The 16,630-nt window shown below is 40.1% G+C and overlaps 1 protein-coding gene across 1 annotated transcript in view; it reads left to right on the top strand.

Annotated features, from left to right (window-relative positions):
* The window catches only part of cntn6 (contactin 6), a 145,312-nt gene that overhangs the window by 111,380 nt on the left and 17,302 nt on the right, over positions 1–16,630 (top strand). Inside the window, exons 15-20 of the mRNA XM_085405652.1 lie at positions 1,039–1,156; positions 3,867–4,025; positions 4,976–5,125; positions 5,752–5,822; positions 6,241–6,475; positions 9,200–9,315. Coding sequence (XP_085261778.1) covers positions 1,039–1,156; positions 3,867–4,025; positions 4,976–5,125; positions 5,752–5,822; positions 6,241–6,475; positions 9,200–9,315 — 849 coding nt within the window. The remainder of the gene's footprint in view (positions 1–1,038; positions 1,157–3,866; positions 4,026–4,975; positions 5,126–5,751; positions 5,823–6,240; positions 6,476–9,199; positions 9,316–16,630) is intronic.

Genomic DNA, 16,630 nt, shown 5'->3' with positions numbered 1-16,630 from the left:
ATGAATAAATTCAAATATAGTATTTTGTCTGTAATTGTTAAGCTTTTGTGGTCCTGGAATTAAAAAAAAAAGGTTTTGAATTCCCTTCAGTGTTTGTGCTAAACTAGGCTAAATGGTCCCAGCCTGTCTCTGAGACAAGTGAGTGGTATCACTCTTTTCTCTGGATTCTATGCTAATTAAGCGCATTTCTCACCCTGTCAAATTATTCCTTAAGGTTGTATACACTGAACTGGTCCTGTGAGAACATGAAGGCACCAGGGGAACTGGTATTTGTAGGCTAGCTCCATTTTAAACCCACGTGAAAGCTGTGTACATTCAATTCAGACGCCAACAGATATTACTGTGAGTCGTGACGAGGGAGCCTATAAGGATGAGACTCTAGCCCAGAGGAGATCTTAGTGCAAATCAATCAATTTGAGCCTTCACAAAGGAGCCAAAATTTTTGTGAATGCAAGATTTATGCTTTGTCAGGTTGATCATAGCAGGGCCACTGAAGCTGCCGTAAAACACTAACATTTCACAGTGAGCGTAATGACAACAGATGTTTGACTTTCCTTTAAAAATATTCAAACAAACAAAGAGTCTCTGTGTTTCTCTGGGAAAAAACAAAACAAAATACGAGTGTGTGTGTGTGTGTGTGTGTGTGTGTGTGTGTGAGAGAGAGAGAGAGAGAGAGAGAGAGAGAACAAGCAGCAACAAATTGAAAAAAGCATCTCTGAAAATTATTCTTGGAGCCACTCAGCCGAGTTGTAAGGTTAAAGTGTAAATACAACAAATACTGAAAACACTGAAAACAAGTCAATTTTGTGTAGCCTTTCTTACAACGTAAAACCAAATTAATTTCTTTTGCCTCTTTTTTTGTGGTTGATTATTCCAAGCTCCTTTTGTGGAGGATTTGCAGCACATGGCTGAGAATGAAACTGAATGTGCTCCTGAGGATTTCCTATACGTCTTTTCTTTTTTCACTTTGACTTTGCTGCTTTTGGTGGAGGTTTTTTCTTCTCCGAGACTTTCAGTCGCATATGTCTCTGTCATCAGGGATTTGCGGGTGACCTGATGGTGAGGAACATTCAGCTAAAGCATTCTGGGAAGTATGTGTGTATGGTACACACTGAAATCGACACAGTTTCTGCAGCAGCAGACTTAATTGTCAGAGGTATGCTTTTTCCTCCTTACACTGCTTGTCATTTTGTAGTACTCTGCATGTCTGTGTTTCTTAAGATGATGATAAGAGCTGTATCACCGACAGTGTAAAGAGGGAGACTTGTTGCATGTTTCATTACTTGCTGATATAATTTCCAACAGAAGTTTTAAATCAGGCGATAAAGCAGAAAACTCCTCTACATTTGACATTGAGCATTTCAGTGTTAGCAGCATTTTCACTGCTGGTAAACAAGCTTTACTCTGTAAAGACATGTTAGATCCCTTTTCTGATTTCAGAAGGAAAATATTGATGATTTTCAGCACTGAAAGTTGTTCTTTTAATACGACACGGCCGCCTGTATTGGCGCGGTTGGCTTGTTGCAGGCAATGCAGACTCAGGTTGCTCATAGTGCCGTTGACTGATCGATTTGACTGGCAGACGAGAGCCGGTTCAAATTCAGCCAGGAGAATGATGCTGCCAAATGAAAGGAGCCCGTCTAGACATAAAGACAGGGCTTTGTAAGCCATCCCCCCGATGGTGTTACACTCAAATTTGTCCCAGTGGCTTTAGTGGAAATATGCCAAAAGAAGGCATTTCTACACATGAAAAGATGCAAAGCAACAGTGTTCTGCATATAAGATCTTTTGTGAAAAAAACATTCTGTGATTAGTGAGTATAATTTGGATTTAACTGGTGGCACAGTGATGTTTTTTTTTCTTTTCTTTTCTGCGTATTCTGCTTTCGTCTAACAACACAACGACATGGAGGTTAGGTCAACTTGTGAATGTAATTGCCCGTACCGTCTTGCTTGGACAGACTTGTTGGATGTTGGCTAAGTGGTTTAAAAAAAAAACAGATGGGTAATTAAGCATATGTGTCAGTTAAATTAGTCCTGTTAAACAGATACTCCTGACACGTGTTACCCAGTTTCCAACTTTCAGGCTGATGACTGCAAAGTCTTTGAGAAAATAAAAGAAGTTAAACTCATTGCCTCTTATATCACAGTTAACTTGAAGGAAAGAGTAAGTTGCCACAAAAGCTTCAAGGGTATCTAGAAAAACAGTCTTCATGCAAGAAAACATTTTATAAAGTATGTTTTTAACTGATTTCATGCCATAAATGTTACTCTGGGGGAGAGCATTTTTGATGTTTAAACTCAAGGATTATAGATATCCTACATACCCGTCTCTTTGGTTGATGTGCCAGTAGTTTAAGTAGAGACAAAATATGTCTGTGACCCAGGCACAATAGGCTTTATTCAACAACGTAGAGTTCAGGGTGCTTGCTTCTACACAACCTTCAGAGGTGTCCGAAGCTCCAAACACTTCCTTTGTCTCTTTTTATTCCATTTTTATTATGTGTTAGCATAGCTTATGCATATGTTATGCGCCTTATAGGCTTTGCCAGGGAGAACTGTGAGATGAGAGACAGACTGTGTCAAGCTTGCTCATATTTATTCTCGAGCTTCAGTTGAGTTTAAATCTGTCAAAACCTTAAACCAAGTGTGCAGACTCAAGTTCCATTTGAATTTGCAAATATCTTCACAGACACTCCATCACAACCATGACTTATTACACAAAGGAAATACATGATAAAAGTGCAAAGGTTAGACTAGGCGTAGAAAGAATGGTCTGGGATAATCTGAGACGTTCAGATTAACAATGCAGGTAATAAAGAGTCTGCCACCAATATAGATTATGCAGGTTTTCCATATTGTGTTTTTATATGCATAATCCAAAACCAGTGTTGTCGATGCTCAATCATCTTCCTACAGAAGTAGTTAGTCGCATTGAGAGCACAGCGCTACTTTTGCAGATTTGCAGGGCTTAGCAGGAAATCCCATGTTGCTGCGTTCCCTGATTTTAGTGAGAAACCAACTGAAAAATCTGCCTTTTTCCCAAATCCTTGGTAATTAATGTTGTCTTTTGTTATTATTATACTCTACTTTCACTTAGCAAAAAACACTGAACCTCCCTCAGACAGAAAATCCCTATTGAGCAAAATAAGCTCATTCTACTACACAAAACTTGTAAAATGAAATCTTTACTGAAAAACTCATCCAAGGGTCTCGGCCATGCAACATATCTTCATAGAGATAAAAACGTATCATAATGTAAGTAGGTACACCTACTTACAGTGGGCTAGACAACATATAATGTTATGCACAATTTTACCTCTGTTTTTTCTGGACCTTAGTCTTAACATGGATACATTATCTAGTCCTAGTTTATAAGTATGTAAAGACAAGGTTACTTAAACCTATTGTACAGCTAATCTGTGAAACCCAGTGATAAAGAATAAAGGCATTTTTGAAATGTATCTACGTATTAAAGCTAAACAAACCTCCTAAAAGAAAAATATTCAGCGACCTGTTTCTCTTTCTTTTGTTGTTTTTCTTGCTGGTGTGAGGCATACATGTCTCCAGAAACTAAATAGGTCAGATTTCATGATGAGCTCACTCACTGTTTTCTTGTTGTACTTGTTTTTTTTAACAATTAAAGCATTAAAAACACCCCAGTCTCTGATAAAAGAAGTGTAACCTGCGTTCCCACTGATCTGTGATATTCGGTGTAATAATTATGGTGGTGTCACAGCCTGTTATATCTCCTGTTAGCTAGGTTATGAATAACACCTGCAGTGGAGTCTCAAAGCTGACGTGAGCTCATTTGTTTAGGCTGCTGCCGTACAGTGAGGCTGATGCAGGTGTCTCTTCTTGTTGCAGGACCTCCTGGGCCCCCCGAGGGCCTGGTTGTGACTGACATTACTGACACTACTGTGCAACTGTCTTGGGGCTCTGGACCTGACAACCACAGCCCTGTTACTAAGTACATGATGCAGGCCAGGACCCCCTTCTCTATAGGCTGGCAGACTATGAGGACAGGTACAAATGCACCACCACCGTCAGGCAGTTATATTTTTATTGAATGTGTTTTTTATCATTCAACGTTCAAAATTCAGTGTTCTTTATGGTGATTATAAATGAACATAATTAAGGCAATGCATGATATAAATACAAAATACAATATTTAAAAACAATTTTTTTGATGTATTAAAAGTTTGTGCATATAAACCATTTATGACACATTTCACATGTATGACATGTAACAGAGGAAAGCTGAAATGCTTCGCAGCTTTTTCAGTGAATGAAGCTCCACAATAAACAAGAAGTCTTGATGTAGAAATGCAAAAAATTCTTTTTACTCACAGAATTTTATAGTTACATATTTCCTGGTATTTTTCTCCACGCAGTATCGTTTGCACATAAGTAGCATCGCCCTTTCAGTGATCTATAAAAGTGACATATCCTGATATTTAGTTGGTTTCAAAATTAACCACCTTTCCATTGTAACTTTATTGTCCAAAAATAAAACACAGGCTGCACTTCTGTGTCCCCCTCAGAACCACCGGGAGGGGAGCTATTGTTCACTGTACTTTGAAATGTATTTTTTCTAATCAAAATGCACGTGTACTGAGGGCTGATTTACCATCATTAAGTAAATAAATATCAGGTATTCACAGGAATTTCTTGCCACTTTTGGCAATACAGCCTAAAAATCCTTAGTCCCGCAACAGCTTATTAATTGTGGTTATCTAGTTGTGTTACTGTTTAAAATAGCATTGCAAGATGCTGATGCACCTGTGCGATCGACAATAATTATGATGCTTGTAGAGATGCTGACGAGCTGTAATTAAACTGTAAACGTCATAGTTTCATTCCATGCATTTCATTGGTATATGAACTACTTATACTTGCTGGGAACCAAATGTGAATGTGACACATGAAACATAAAAACACAAAACACATGTCAATTCTAAATTCTTTAATCCTAGTTCCTGATTCTGTGCCTGGACAGATGATGCATGCCACAGTGAAAGAGTTGAACCCCTGGGTGGATTATGAATTCAGGGTGGTGGCAATCAACAGTGTTGGTGTTGGAGAACCCAGCACGCCATCAAAACAGATTCGAACCAAAGCAGCAGGTACCCTCTCGATTTGTTGTTTCTCTTCATAACAAATTAATCAGTCCCACTTGGAAAATGTAATTTAACTGTTTGATTAGTTCCACTTTTTGTCCGTGCTCCCTGTGATGTTTCAAATCTGTTCTATGTTTTCATGCCACTACTTTGATTACTCAGTCGCACGCGGGAAGAGTGGAAATTGAGTTACACTTTTAAAATGCTTTTTAAAATATCAGCACTAAGCTCTTGTGCACTCTGGAGCATGTGTTGGGTTTAATTAGTGGTTGCATCAAGAGAAGCGTCTCCCGCTCGCACATGCCACGAGACACGGCCGTGAGCGAGTCTTTTTTTGACTGGTTAGCTGAGTAATTCTATCCCGCTGGTTGAATCACAAGGGAACAAGTTTCCCGTTGAGCCTCACGCACAGGGCTGACATATGGCACTCGGCTAATAACGGCGGCACACACGGGTGGTAATGCCACTGTCAACAAAAACCTAATTCCTCTCCTGTGTGATTAACCCATTTTGTGTAAACAGAAGCTCCACATAGTGCCTGTGATCCCCTTATTTGAACTACTTCTTGCACCTGTGTCAGACATAACAGTCAGAACTGAGGGATGAGCAAGTTTCCTTTTGTGTCTGTTTAGTTCCCAAGGTTGCGCCAATTAACGTGAGTGGTGGCGGAGGAGCTCGAGGAGAACTTGTTATTATGTGGGAGGTAAGAGGATCATGGGCATTTCTGAGTGGGCATTCATTGTGACAGAGTATTCTTCTTTTGATGAGAATGGAATCCTGGCAGGTTACTGCGTCTGCAGCAGTCTGGCTTCAGTGGAATGGCTTTTAATTAAAAGGCAGAGCTTTTCTGATTTGCTGCCTGCTGACTCCCCCTGTTGTGTAAATCAACAAGGAGATACAGAGCCAGTGCAAATTACACGTGTGTAAATCCAGAATTAGGTGACAGCTTTACATTTTTTGGATGTGGGTCAAAGCACGGAGAGGTGCTGGATCCGTTGATTTGCTCAAAACTTTGTTAGACATAAAACACTGTTACTGCTTTACTCTTTTACAGCTGCCTAATTTAATTTCTGCTCACAGTTGTTTGGGTCAAAGGCGTAACTTTTCTGTCCCCATCTCAGCCAGTTCCAGAGGAACAGCAGAGCGGAGAGGACTTTGGCTATGTTGTAGCTTTCCGCCCACTTGGCAGCAGCACCTGGATCCAGACAGTGCTGGCATCACCTGACGCATCCAGATATATTTACAGAAATGACAGCATCGCACCCCTATCCCTGTTTGAGGTGACAGTGGGAGTCTACAACAATATGGGAGAGGGGCCGTTCAGCCGCGTTCTTAGAGTGTTTTCTGCAGAGGAAGGTGAGCGTCTTCACGTCCTGCAAATATAAATACTTATCCTTTCGCTTTTAGCTGCAAATAGGGCTTTCACGACAACAGTGTATTGATGATAACTGTATGATAACAATGTAAAATACGCATTTTGTGTCAATTACTGTATTTTTCGGACCATAAGGCACACCGGATTATAGGGCGCACTGTTGATGAAAGGGTCTGTTTTCATACATGAGGCAAATTATGCGAAACAAAACAGTCAAATATGTTAAACTTTATTCAACTCATTCACAATAACTCAGCATCATTCGGTTGTAACACAAAAAATACAGAACAATACACTCACTTTTTCAGTTCATTCCACAAATCCATCAAATTCTTCATCTTCACAGCTGCTCTTGTTCCCGTGTTCTACTGTGTGACTGATAGAGTTGGAAATCTGCTTCGTAAACATGTGTCTTAACAGCTGACATTTTGGGGTCCTTATACACACACAATACGGTAATATTATGCTGAAGCACAGTACGAATTACTCTGTGAGGCTCCTGACTATGGTAGCCATAATGCTCCGACAATCCATCAAGTGGTGCGGCTTCGTAGCTTACCAAAGTCGTACTAAAACATTTTTTGACAGATTTTTGAGCGCCGTGTACCACAGAAAATCGGTTTGAGGTCAGTAAGCACAACCAGAATTCATACATAAGGCGCACCGTCGATTTTTGAGAAAATTAAAGGATTTTAAATGCGCCTTGTAGTCCGAAAAATACGGTACACACAAAAGGCAATATCATAAACAACTGTGTCGTTGTCTTTAGTTTTTTGCTTTTGTGCATTTATGATTATAGACTCCATTAACTTGTACTTTGAGTTTACCAAAAAATGGGATGAGATATGGTATCAAGGTTTTTCGAGGAACAAGACAAACTAGTGCAAAGGTTAGGAGAGTTGTAAGTTCGAGTGTGTGTCGTTAGTGTGAGGACATGCTCTTGTCTAGTCTAGTCCAGGATCATTGCAACAGAGGGACAGAAAAGAAGAAGAAAAAAAAAAAGAGTCTGCCCGGAGTCACAGATGATGGAGTAGTACAGAAATAAGTCTCAGAGCAGGTAGCTCAGCAGGCAGCAGTTGTTGTTCTGTAGTTAACAGGTAAAAATCAAGTGACGCTCATGTTTTATGTAGCTTAGAGAATTACACCTGTGTTTAGATTTTTTTTAGATTTCCCAAAAGATCTGACAAAAATATATTTTTTATTGTGTAGAAGTAAAAACATGTGCATTAATAACCAATGTTCCCTCTAATTTTTCATGTGTCTGAGCGAACACACCAACTCCCTGAGCGGTCCCTTGGACCACTGTGAGCAACAGCAGACGTGTGCACTGTGGTCACGCCAGCATTGAATCCATCCAAGTTACATGGTTTATTAAAATAATCAAATTACAGCATTTACATTTATGTCGGACTACTTTTAATTAACTGCTTTAGCCCACTTACAATGAAAATGTAAAAAAAAATCTTGTTCATGACCTGTGTAGCATGTTAACACTATTGGAAGTAAAAATAACTTGAACTCCAATTTTGAAAACACAACTTTCTTTCTTTCTTTTTTTTTAATATAAAGCTGTGAATTGTATTTTGAGTATGAGTCTGTGGTCTGGGAGAGAGTCTGTAACTCTCTGTCTGCAAAATACAGTATATAATGACCAATGTTGGGCAATTAATTATATAGTTACTTCTTCAAAAAAGTTACTGAGTTTTGCAAACAACAAAGTTTTTTGCAGCTGTTTACCTAAAAATGCAGCCAAGGTGTTTTTTTAAATAAACATTTCAAACTATTTACAGAACAATCAGCTGTTCTGCATCAAATCTGATGCCACACAGATTATTTGTGCCACTCCAAAAATAATTTCTGTCCACGATGAGATAAAGGAGAACAACAGCCATTGACTACACTACACACTAACTACACAAGATTTGCGCTAAATGTCGCAAATCTCTCACATCTCAAAACACCGCCGTCACTCCTAAAACTTCCCCCACGTTTCTTAACAACTAAATGCCATGTTGCGTATCATTTTTTGATTGGTCGACATGGTACATTTTTCCACCAATAGGAAAGGTTGGGGGTTTTGGTTTTGTCTTTGCTCACAGGTGGAGAGAGCTTTCTAGCGTTTTCCTTATAAAACGCAGTTTTTACCGTTTCTTCCTGCAGTAAATATAAACAACGATAGTATTCAGGAAAAAAACAAACATTGCAAATATTTTTATCATAACTCTGGTTTTACGTGGCCGATCAACACAATTTAAAAACTGGTGTAAAGTCCACACTTTTCCGTCAATTGTTCGGTCTGTCCTGCTCACATCTCCAATGGTTGTACACGTTGTCATTAACGTGGCTTCACTCCACATCAGCCACGCCGCTTTGCTCGCTAAAACGCCAGTGTCGGCACATAAGGACGCTGTCGTAGCCTGTCAACGACGTCGATTAGCTGCGTATATACGAATGTGAATCGCATCATTGGCTGGACTACGGGATAAGGTGGCATCGTTCTAATCCCATACTGGAGCAGCCAGTCACTTACTGACTAACACTGCAAAACAGAGTTGTTAACGTATTTATTTTAATTTCAATTCAGGTTAGATTTTTTTTGTGCGCAACGCAGATTTTCTGTGCGCAGAGACCGTGCCAGCAGTGCGCAAATGCACACGCGCCGCAGCTTAGAGGGAACATTGTTGATAACAATCCATCCTTTACAGAACCCTCTGAAGCACCTTCGAGAGCGTGGGCCCGTGCGGTGTCAGCCTCTGAGATCGAGGTGTTCTGGGAACCAGTTCCTCCGAGGTCCAACAGTGAGAAGATCGTTGCATATGAGGTAGGAAAACAAAGAAAAGTGAAACATTCAAACAAAGACACAAAATTAATCCCAGATGGCTGACAGCACAATAACCTGATCTCATCTGAATATAACCACCAATGGTGACGCTGTCGAAATATTCTGGCATTAAAACACTGTGTGTGCCGGAGTCACAGAGGTCTGTTGACAGCTGTTACAGTCTCTAAGAGAACTCTGCACCCAAGGCTGTCTCAGAGCTGCTATTAAGAAAAAAGGGAGAGAAAATAAATAAGAGAATGTGTGAACATCATACATCACTATCCTGTACAACAAACACTCTCCTGGGATTTAGCTGTGGTAAACCTAGATAAAAATAACACTGTCTCCGAAACCCCAGATATTTTACATGGCAGTGTATACCCAGGTGGCCTAACCTCTGCAGAGATGCTTTGAGGTCGCTGCCAATGTTTGCTACACACATTGTCATAAGACAGAGGTTTCCATGTTTGGAAACAAGACAGAGGTATTTAACTCAGCTTAGAATATTCATGTTTAACACGGGAAAATCCAATGAAATATTCAGCTTCCTAAGAGTAGAAATGTTTTAAAATATTCAACTTATTATAATTTGAAGCCTATGCAAGTACAAATTTACTGCTCAGTTATAAAATTTATATGATCCTGCTGGTTTTATTGATCATGTGCAAATTATATAATCCAAAAAACCACAAAGACAACAGAAAAAACACTATCCATCCATTTTCTACCGTTTACCTTGGTCCAGGCAGCGGGGTAAGCAGTCTTAGCAGAGATACCCAGCCTCCTTTTGGACGGACACTGAGGCAATTGCAAAGGAGCTGACATATGTAATTTCTGTAGCATGTCCTGGGTTTGCCCTCGAGCGTCCTCCCAGTAGGACATGCCCAAACCACCTCACTTAGGAGGCACCTATAAGGCATCCTAAACAGAGCTCATTTCCATCCCTTGTAACCACTTTCCTTCTTTCAGTCACTACCCAGAGTACCTAGCCATAGGTGAGGATAGGATCTTGGATCAGCATTGCTTTCATAAACTACTTTACCTTTGTCCAAGAAGTTGATTCTGTTCATCTGGACGTAGCGTTTTGTGGGAGAAACGTTTTGTCACTCATCCAAGTGACTTCTTCAGTCTCAGCTGACTGCAGGTTTCCCCAATGTTATGAACAGGCTTTTAAACCCCAAAACACACTGCACCAAAAAACTGGTCCACCTCAAAGATCGGGTCCCCCGACACAAACAGAGTAACATAGTGTACGCTGTTAAGTGCCAGGAGGATTGCCAGGATTTATACATCGGGGAAACCAAACAACCTCCTATTTACGTGAAAAGCGAAAGACCATCTCTGAATCGAGGAAGGGGCTAAGGGTACGTCTTTCACCATCTTACAATGCTGTGATTGCAGCCATTCCCCAACTCTCTGTGAATGGTACTCATGGCCATTGATCAGTGGTCTTTGATCAGTGGGTTTTGGTCAGTGGTTGTTGATCAATGGTCATTAGAATTTGCATAATTAAGATTAAGAAACTGACCTCCCAGCCCATTGTTCCTTCAGTGGGCTGGTTTCAGTCATTATGTAAATGTACCAGTTATACGATTGGGGAAAACTGCAGTCAGCTGAGACTGAAGAAGTCACTTGGATGAATGACGAAACGTTTCTCCCACAAAACGCTACGTCCAGATGAACAGAATCAACTTTTGGAGATTTACTTTCCTGGATGATTGAGAATGCATCAAGACAATACTTTACCTGTGATACCAATATACCAAAATACTCAAATTCCTCTACTTCGGACAGAAGCTCCATCCTAAGCCAGAATGCAAGCTGGAGGAAAATAAAAAAGAACAATGTTAAACTATCTAACTGTAAAATCTACATTTTTTGGCATTGCTTTTGTCAGCTGGCTTGGCCAGTTTGATCTGAAAAACCGAACAGCAGCCTGTGGGTAGATATTTATATTTAAGCCTTGCAATGACAAACCATTCCTAAAGAGGTCTACTGGGATTTTGTGACATATATTCTAATTAATCTAATTTAGGGCTTAAATTGCCTCTCAAAAGCTGTTTTAGAGGATCATTTGAATTTTAAAGGCTTGACACAACTCCAGCAAGCATACGGTTTAGGGATGCTACAGCATCACACCCGTCGGTGCTGTTTTTCTTTAGTGCTTGCAGAATATACAGTAAATACAGCTTCTTATACTTTGGATCATCACACAGTGGAATTTCCTTTAAGGAACTGAATTATTTTATGTTTGTGTTGTTATTTACTTTCAGAACTATATAAAAGGTTACAACTGAAATCTGCTCAGTTGGAACTCATGGATTGGTTGAAGTAACAGGTCAGGTCAGAAATCTTCTGATTAGACTGAGAAAAAAACAGCAGCTGATGGTGGAAAAATATGTGCATGCATTTGACTGAAAACTACATGCACTTTTCCCACCTGCATTTCTAGGGTTTGACTTCATGTGGACGATAAAGTTTCTTTTGTTTTCAAGTGCTTACCTAAACTCTGTACATTTGGGTACAAACCCCTCTGGAGTCTAATTTTGGCTGTGCTACAACAGCGTTCCAGAGGAAAATTTATGGTTTAAATTATTATGGCTTTGGAGTGGCAGTGGGTTGTTCTGCTTATTTCAGGTTACTGGGAATTAAAGTGGGATTGCACCAGGGGCCTATTAATGTCATAGTGGCATTACTGTTATTATACTGATACATCCTATTGCCTTGTTACTGGTTGGTGCTGGTCAGACCATGGGCTGCCACGGCCTTTCAATGCTCAGGGCAACAACACTTACACACATTGCAATTGCAATCTTTTTTGGACTTGACACATTATTATCACTCACACTCAGTTGCCAGTGTATTAGGAGCACTGTGCTAAAGCTAATGTGGTCTAAAACAACAGTTGTAGTTGCTAGAAATTACCCCTGGATAAAGGTCATAATATTCAGGTGCTCTTATAATTCAGTGAGGGGCTTCGTGTAATCTGTTTAAAGTTTGTGGTGCTGCTTAAATCAGTTATGTTACACCTAAAAGATACTTCTGTTTAAATTCTGTTTACCATCCTGTTTAAATCAGTGAGGCTGGACTAAATAAGAGAAACACCTATGAATAAATTTTTTAGGGTTTAGCACATTTGTATCAAGAAGTCTTGTGACCCCATGGTATATATGTTAATTACCCAATTTGACAACAGGAGGAGGAGACACAAACCCAGACTCAGGGGGTCACCAGCGCAAGATAAATGGTAGGGTTTGTGTCAGGAAGGGCAACCAGTGTAAAAACTGTGCCATCTGAAGTAAGTGAGCAGCCAAAAGTATATCAAAAGGTCTCTGAAATATTTTTTTACAAAGTAACATTTACATTAAATAGTATAGATTGCATTATGTTTAGCTAGGTGGAGCTAATAAATTAGCTGTTGTGTGCTAACTAGATTCACTCTTTATTAGCTGTGTTTTGTTCTTTACCACCAACATGTAATTCATTCTATTGCATGCTGGACTACTGTTACATGTTAGTGAGTATTTGTGTCTGCCGTCTGGTGTGAACACGTTTGGTGGTGGTGTGGTTAAACCAGTAAGTAAAGTGGGTAAAACGACAAGAATAAGCTGTAAAGAGGTGAGGAGATATGCAAAATGATAACAACTATTTGTTAGCTGATCACATACAAGTCATTATGTGAACCTAACAAAATGTTTATCTAACAAAAATTAGAAATTAGAGCCACTTTCTTTAAATCAGCAGTGCAGATGCACAGACAGAGATCTGCTTGGTTCGTGTGTCTTCAGCCTCCCTGTCTGCGGTGTTATTACAGGAACCGCGTCTCCAGGCTTTGAAAGCATCATCCAGTGTGGCTGAGTCTAGCAGCTGTGTTGCTACATAGGAGGCCTTTCATCTGTGTTTTTTCAGTATTTTTTACACTTCAAGTCAAATGTTTTCCATTACATGTCACTGTTACGTGTCCCAAGAGACTGAATGCAAGCTGTAGCTTGTTCTCTGCTAATGTGCTGGTTTTATAATGTGTAGACATTATGTGAATCCTACACCTGCTGGGTAGCATCAGAGCTCCTTTACTTCTATATTATTGTAAACTCCAGGGCAATTATGCACTTCCTTAACTAAGCACTGTGAATATAAATTTGAATTGGGTGCATATAAAGAAAAGTCACATCATTGCTCTTTGAAAATCAGGCAGTAACTAAATGATGGTAGTCTTTTATTCACAGGCTTTAAATAAAGTGTCTTTATTGCAAGTACCATAGTGACATTAAGTGAAGCATCTACTTTTCCAGAGTCCCAGAAAATAGTTGGATTGGCCTAAAAACTTTTTACCTGTTGTCCTCTGGAGGAATTCCAGAAATAACCTCCATCTGAAGTTGCTCTTTAATCTCCCAGAAGAGGATACCCGTTCCTCCCACAGCAAGTTCCTCTTTACAGCCAAAGAGGGAAGAGGGGGAGTGAAGCTGGAGAGCTTTGCACATTCATATTATCCTGTTCGTACACGGTGCCAAAATGCAGCACTTTCCTCAGAGTTATTTTATCAAAGGTTTGTACTGATGGGGAACTAAGGAGTCAGGTTAATAAGGAGAAACCCCAATAGAAGTGAACTAAAAACTAGTGTTTTTATGGCCAAGTCTTGAAGCGGAACAACCAGCTGCCAGTCTGTCACACATAAAGAGCCCTCCATGTATGTTAGGTGACAAATACTACTTATGTTAGCAGTGTCTTTGATTTCAGTGAAGTGCCATCTTATATGTCTGCTTAGAGGATGACAACTACACTTCAAGTCAGTCTTTTTGCTAAAGAAAAGTGGTTTCTATGTGCCCCTTTAAAGAAATACTTAGAAACCATTAAAATAAGATGAGGAAGATGAAAATGTACCTCTAAATTTGTATGCCAAAAATTCAGAACAATCACTTCTTACCTAACTGCACTTCTATACAACACCATTTTGTACTTGAGGTCAGTCCCAAGCAACATTTTCTTCTTATGCCTTTCTGATTGGAACAGCAGTTTGAAAGGTATGAGAGCAGAAATGTGACTGACTGAGAGGCTAATGAGTCATCATCACACCCTTCAATTTGTCTTCCATTCCACCCAAACTTTTGTCCAGCCCTGCTTCAGCTGCATGAACCAAAATAGCAGGAGCACTTGGTCACGCCTTCACTGTCTGAGTGCACAAGTCCAAATTACAGCTCTAGATGTTAAATGCCTAAAATAAAAAAATAAAAAACTCAGCAAACTCCATGATTGCCAATCAAAAGTTGAAAAATGCCAAAACATGCTTTTAATAATGATAGTCATCATCATTAAAACTATGATGGCATACAAAAGGTAAATAAAAGTAAATACATGAAAAAGTGAATACATGGTGAACAAATGGCAAAATCCCATAAAGCTGCTTCAGCTAAAGGGCTCTGTGTATGCTGAATCCCCGTCATATTGTCGTGTCTACACTTTAATATTAGATCTTTAAGTTCATTAGCACCTGCTCCTTCCTACTGTGAAAGGTCAACATGCCAACTGTGATAAGGGGCTATTGATCATCACAGAACCTATCAAATCAAATCAAATCACTTTTATTGTCACATCACATGTGCAGGTACATTGGTACAGCACATGCGAGTGAAATTCTTGTGTGCGAGCTTCACAAGCAACAGAGTTGTGCAAAATACAATAACATAAACAGGCAAAATATACGAATGGCTAAATCTGAAACTAATAAATATATGTACAATATATAATAGTATATGCAAAAAAAAAAAAAAAATTCTGGATGTGTATACTAAGTGTTTTTCTACGTGTGTGTGTGTGTGTGTGTGTGTGTGTGTGTGTGTGTGTGTGTGTGTGTGTGTGTGTGTGTGTGTGTATACACATATTTTACAAATTAAATAGAGTCAACAATAAATAAAATATATAAAAATATACAGAGTTGAGACATGTGCAAAACGGTGGCATTACTGTACAGTATGGAGTGCATAATGTTGAAGTTCCAGTAGTGGAGGTGAGGTGTCTGTGACATGTTCAGCAGTCTGATGGCCTGATGGAAAAAGCTGTCTCTCAGTCTGCTGGTACGGGACCGGATGCTGCAGAACCTCCTTCCTGATGGAAGTAGTCTGAACAGTTTATGGCTGGGGTGACTGGAGTCCTTGATGATCCTCCCCGCTTTCCTCAGGCACCGCTTCCTGTAGATGTCTTGGAGGGAGGGAAGCTCACCTCCAATTATCCGTTCAGAGCACCGCACTACTCGCTGGAGAACTTTGTGGTTGTAGGCGGTGCTGTTGCCATACCAGGTGGTGATGCATCCAGTGAGGATGCTCTCAATGGCACAGTGATAGAAGGTCCTGAGGATGCGGGGGTTCATGCCGAATCTTTTCAGTCTCCTGAGAAAGAAGAGGCGCTGTTGCGCCTTCTTCACTGTTTTGTTTATGTGTACTGACCACGTAAGATCCTCAGCCAGATGTACACCAAGGAACCGGAAGCTGCTCACTCTCTCCACAGCAGCGCCGTTGATGGTGATGGGGGTGTGTACTTCTCTGCACCTCCGGAAGTCCACTATCAACTCCTTTGTCTTTGCGACGTTGAGGGTGAGATGGTTGTCTTGACACCAGTGGGTCAGGGCGCTGACCTCCTCCCTGTAAGCCGTCTCATCACCATTGGTGATAAGACCCACCACTGTAGTGTCGTCCGCAAACTTCACAATGATGTTGGAGTTGTTAGTGGCTGTACAGTCGTAGGTGTAGAGTGAGTACAGGAGAGGGCTCAGTACACAGCAAATTCAAAAGTGTTAAATGTTTTGGTGTTAATAGTCTTCTTGCAAAAGTAGAGTTAATTTTACTCTAAGTAGAGTCACATTCTTTTAATGTAACTCTGAGGTGTAAAATGATAGTAGTTAAAATCGAGTGTTAAAAATGAGTGTTTCTCTGTCAAATCTGGAGGTGTTACAATGGAAACATTAACTCTTGACCTCTTAACTCTGAACTCCTAGAGGGGCTATGACACCAACAGAGTAAATTCACAGACTCCGCCCCCAGCACGGCTCCAATCGAAGCTGAAGTGAAGCCGTTTCAGAACATTTTGCTCTACATATTTGAGTTGTTTGCCATGCTTGGTAAGTCATTTTTTCAAAGATTGTTTCAATTGTTATTAGCTTTTACTTCTGTGGCTCTTTGGAGTTGAGACAAAGCTGTGTGAAAGGCATTAGCCATGTTGCTCGGTGATAGCATAACATTCTGTTTTAGCTAGCTGAAAGGTATTGTTTGCGGGCAAATACCACAGCCTTGAAAAAAAGCTTGCATGTGAATTTTCAGTCACA

Source organism: Rhamphochromis longiceps, linkage group LG5 (genome assembly GCF_057381845.1).
Source record: "Rhamphochromis longiceps isolate RC_006_pf linkage group LG5, R_longiceps_female_GT1.1, whole genome shotgun sequence".
NCBI classification, from domain to species: domain Eukaryota; kingdom Metazoa; phylum Chordata; class Actinopteri; order Cichliformes; family Cichlidae; genus Rhamphochromis; species Rhamphochromis longiceps.
This window is presented reverse-complemented; position numbering and strand designations above follow the sequence as displayed.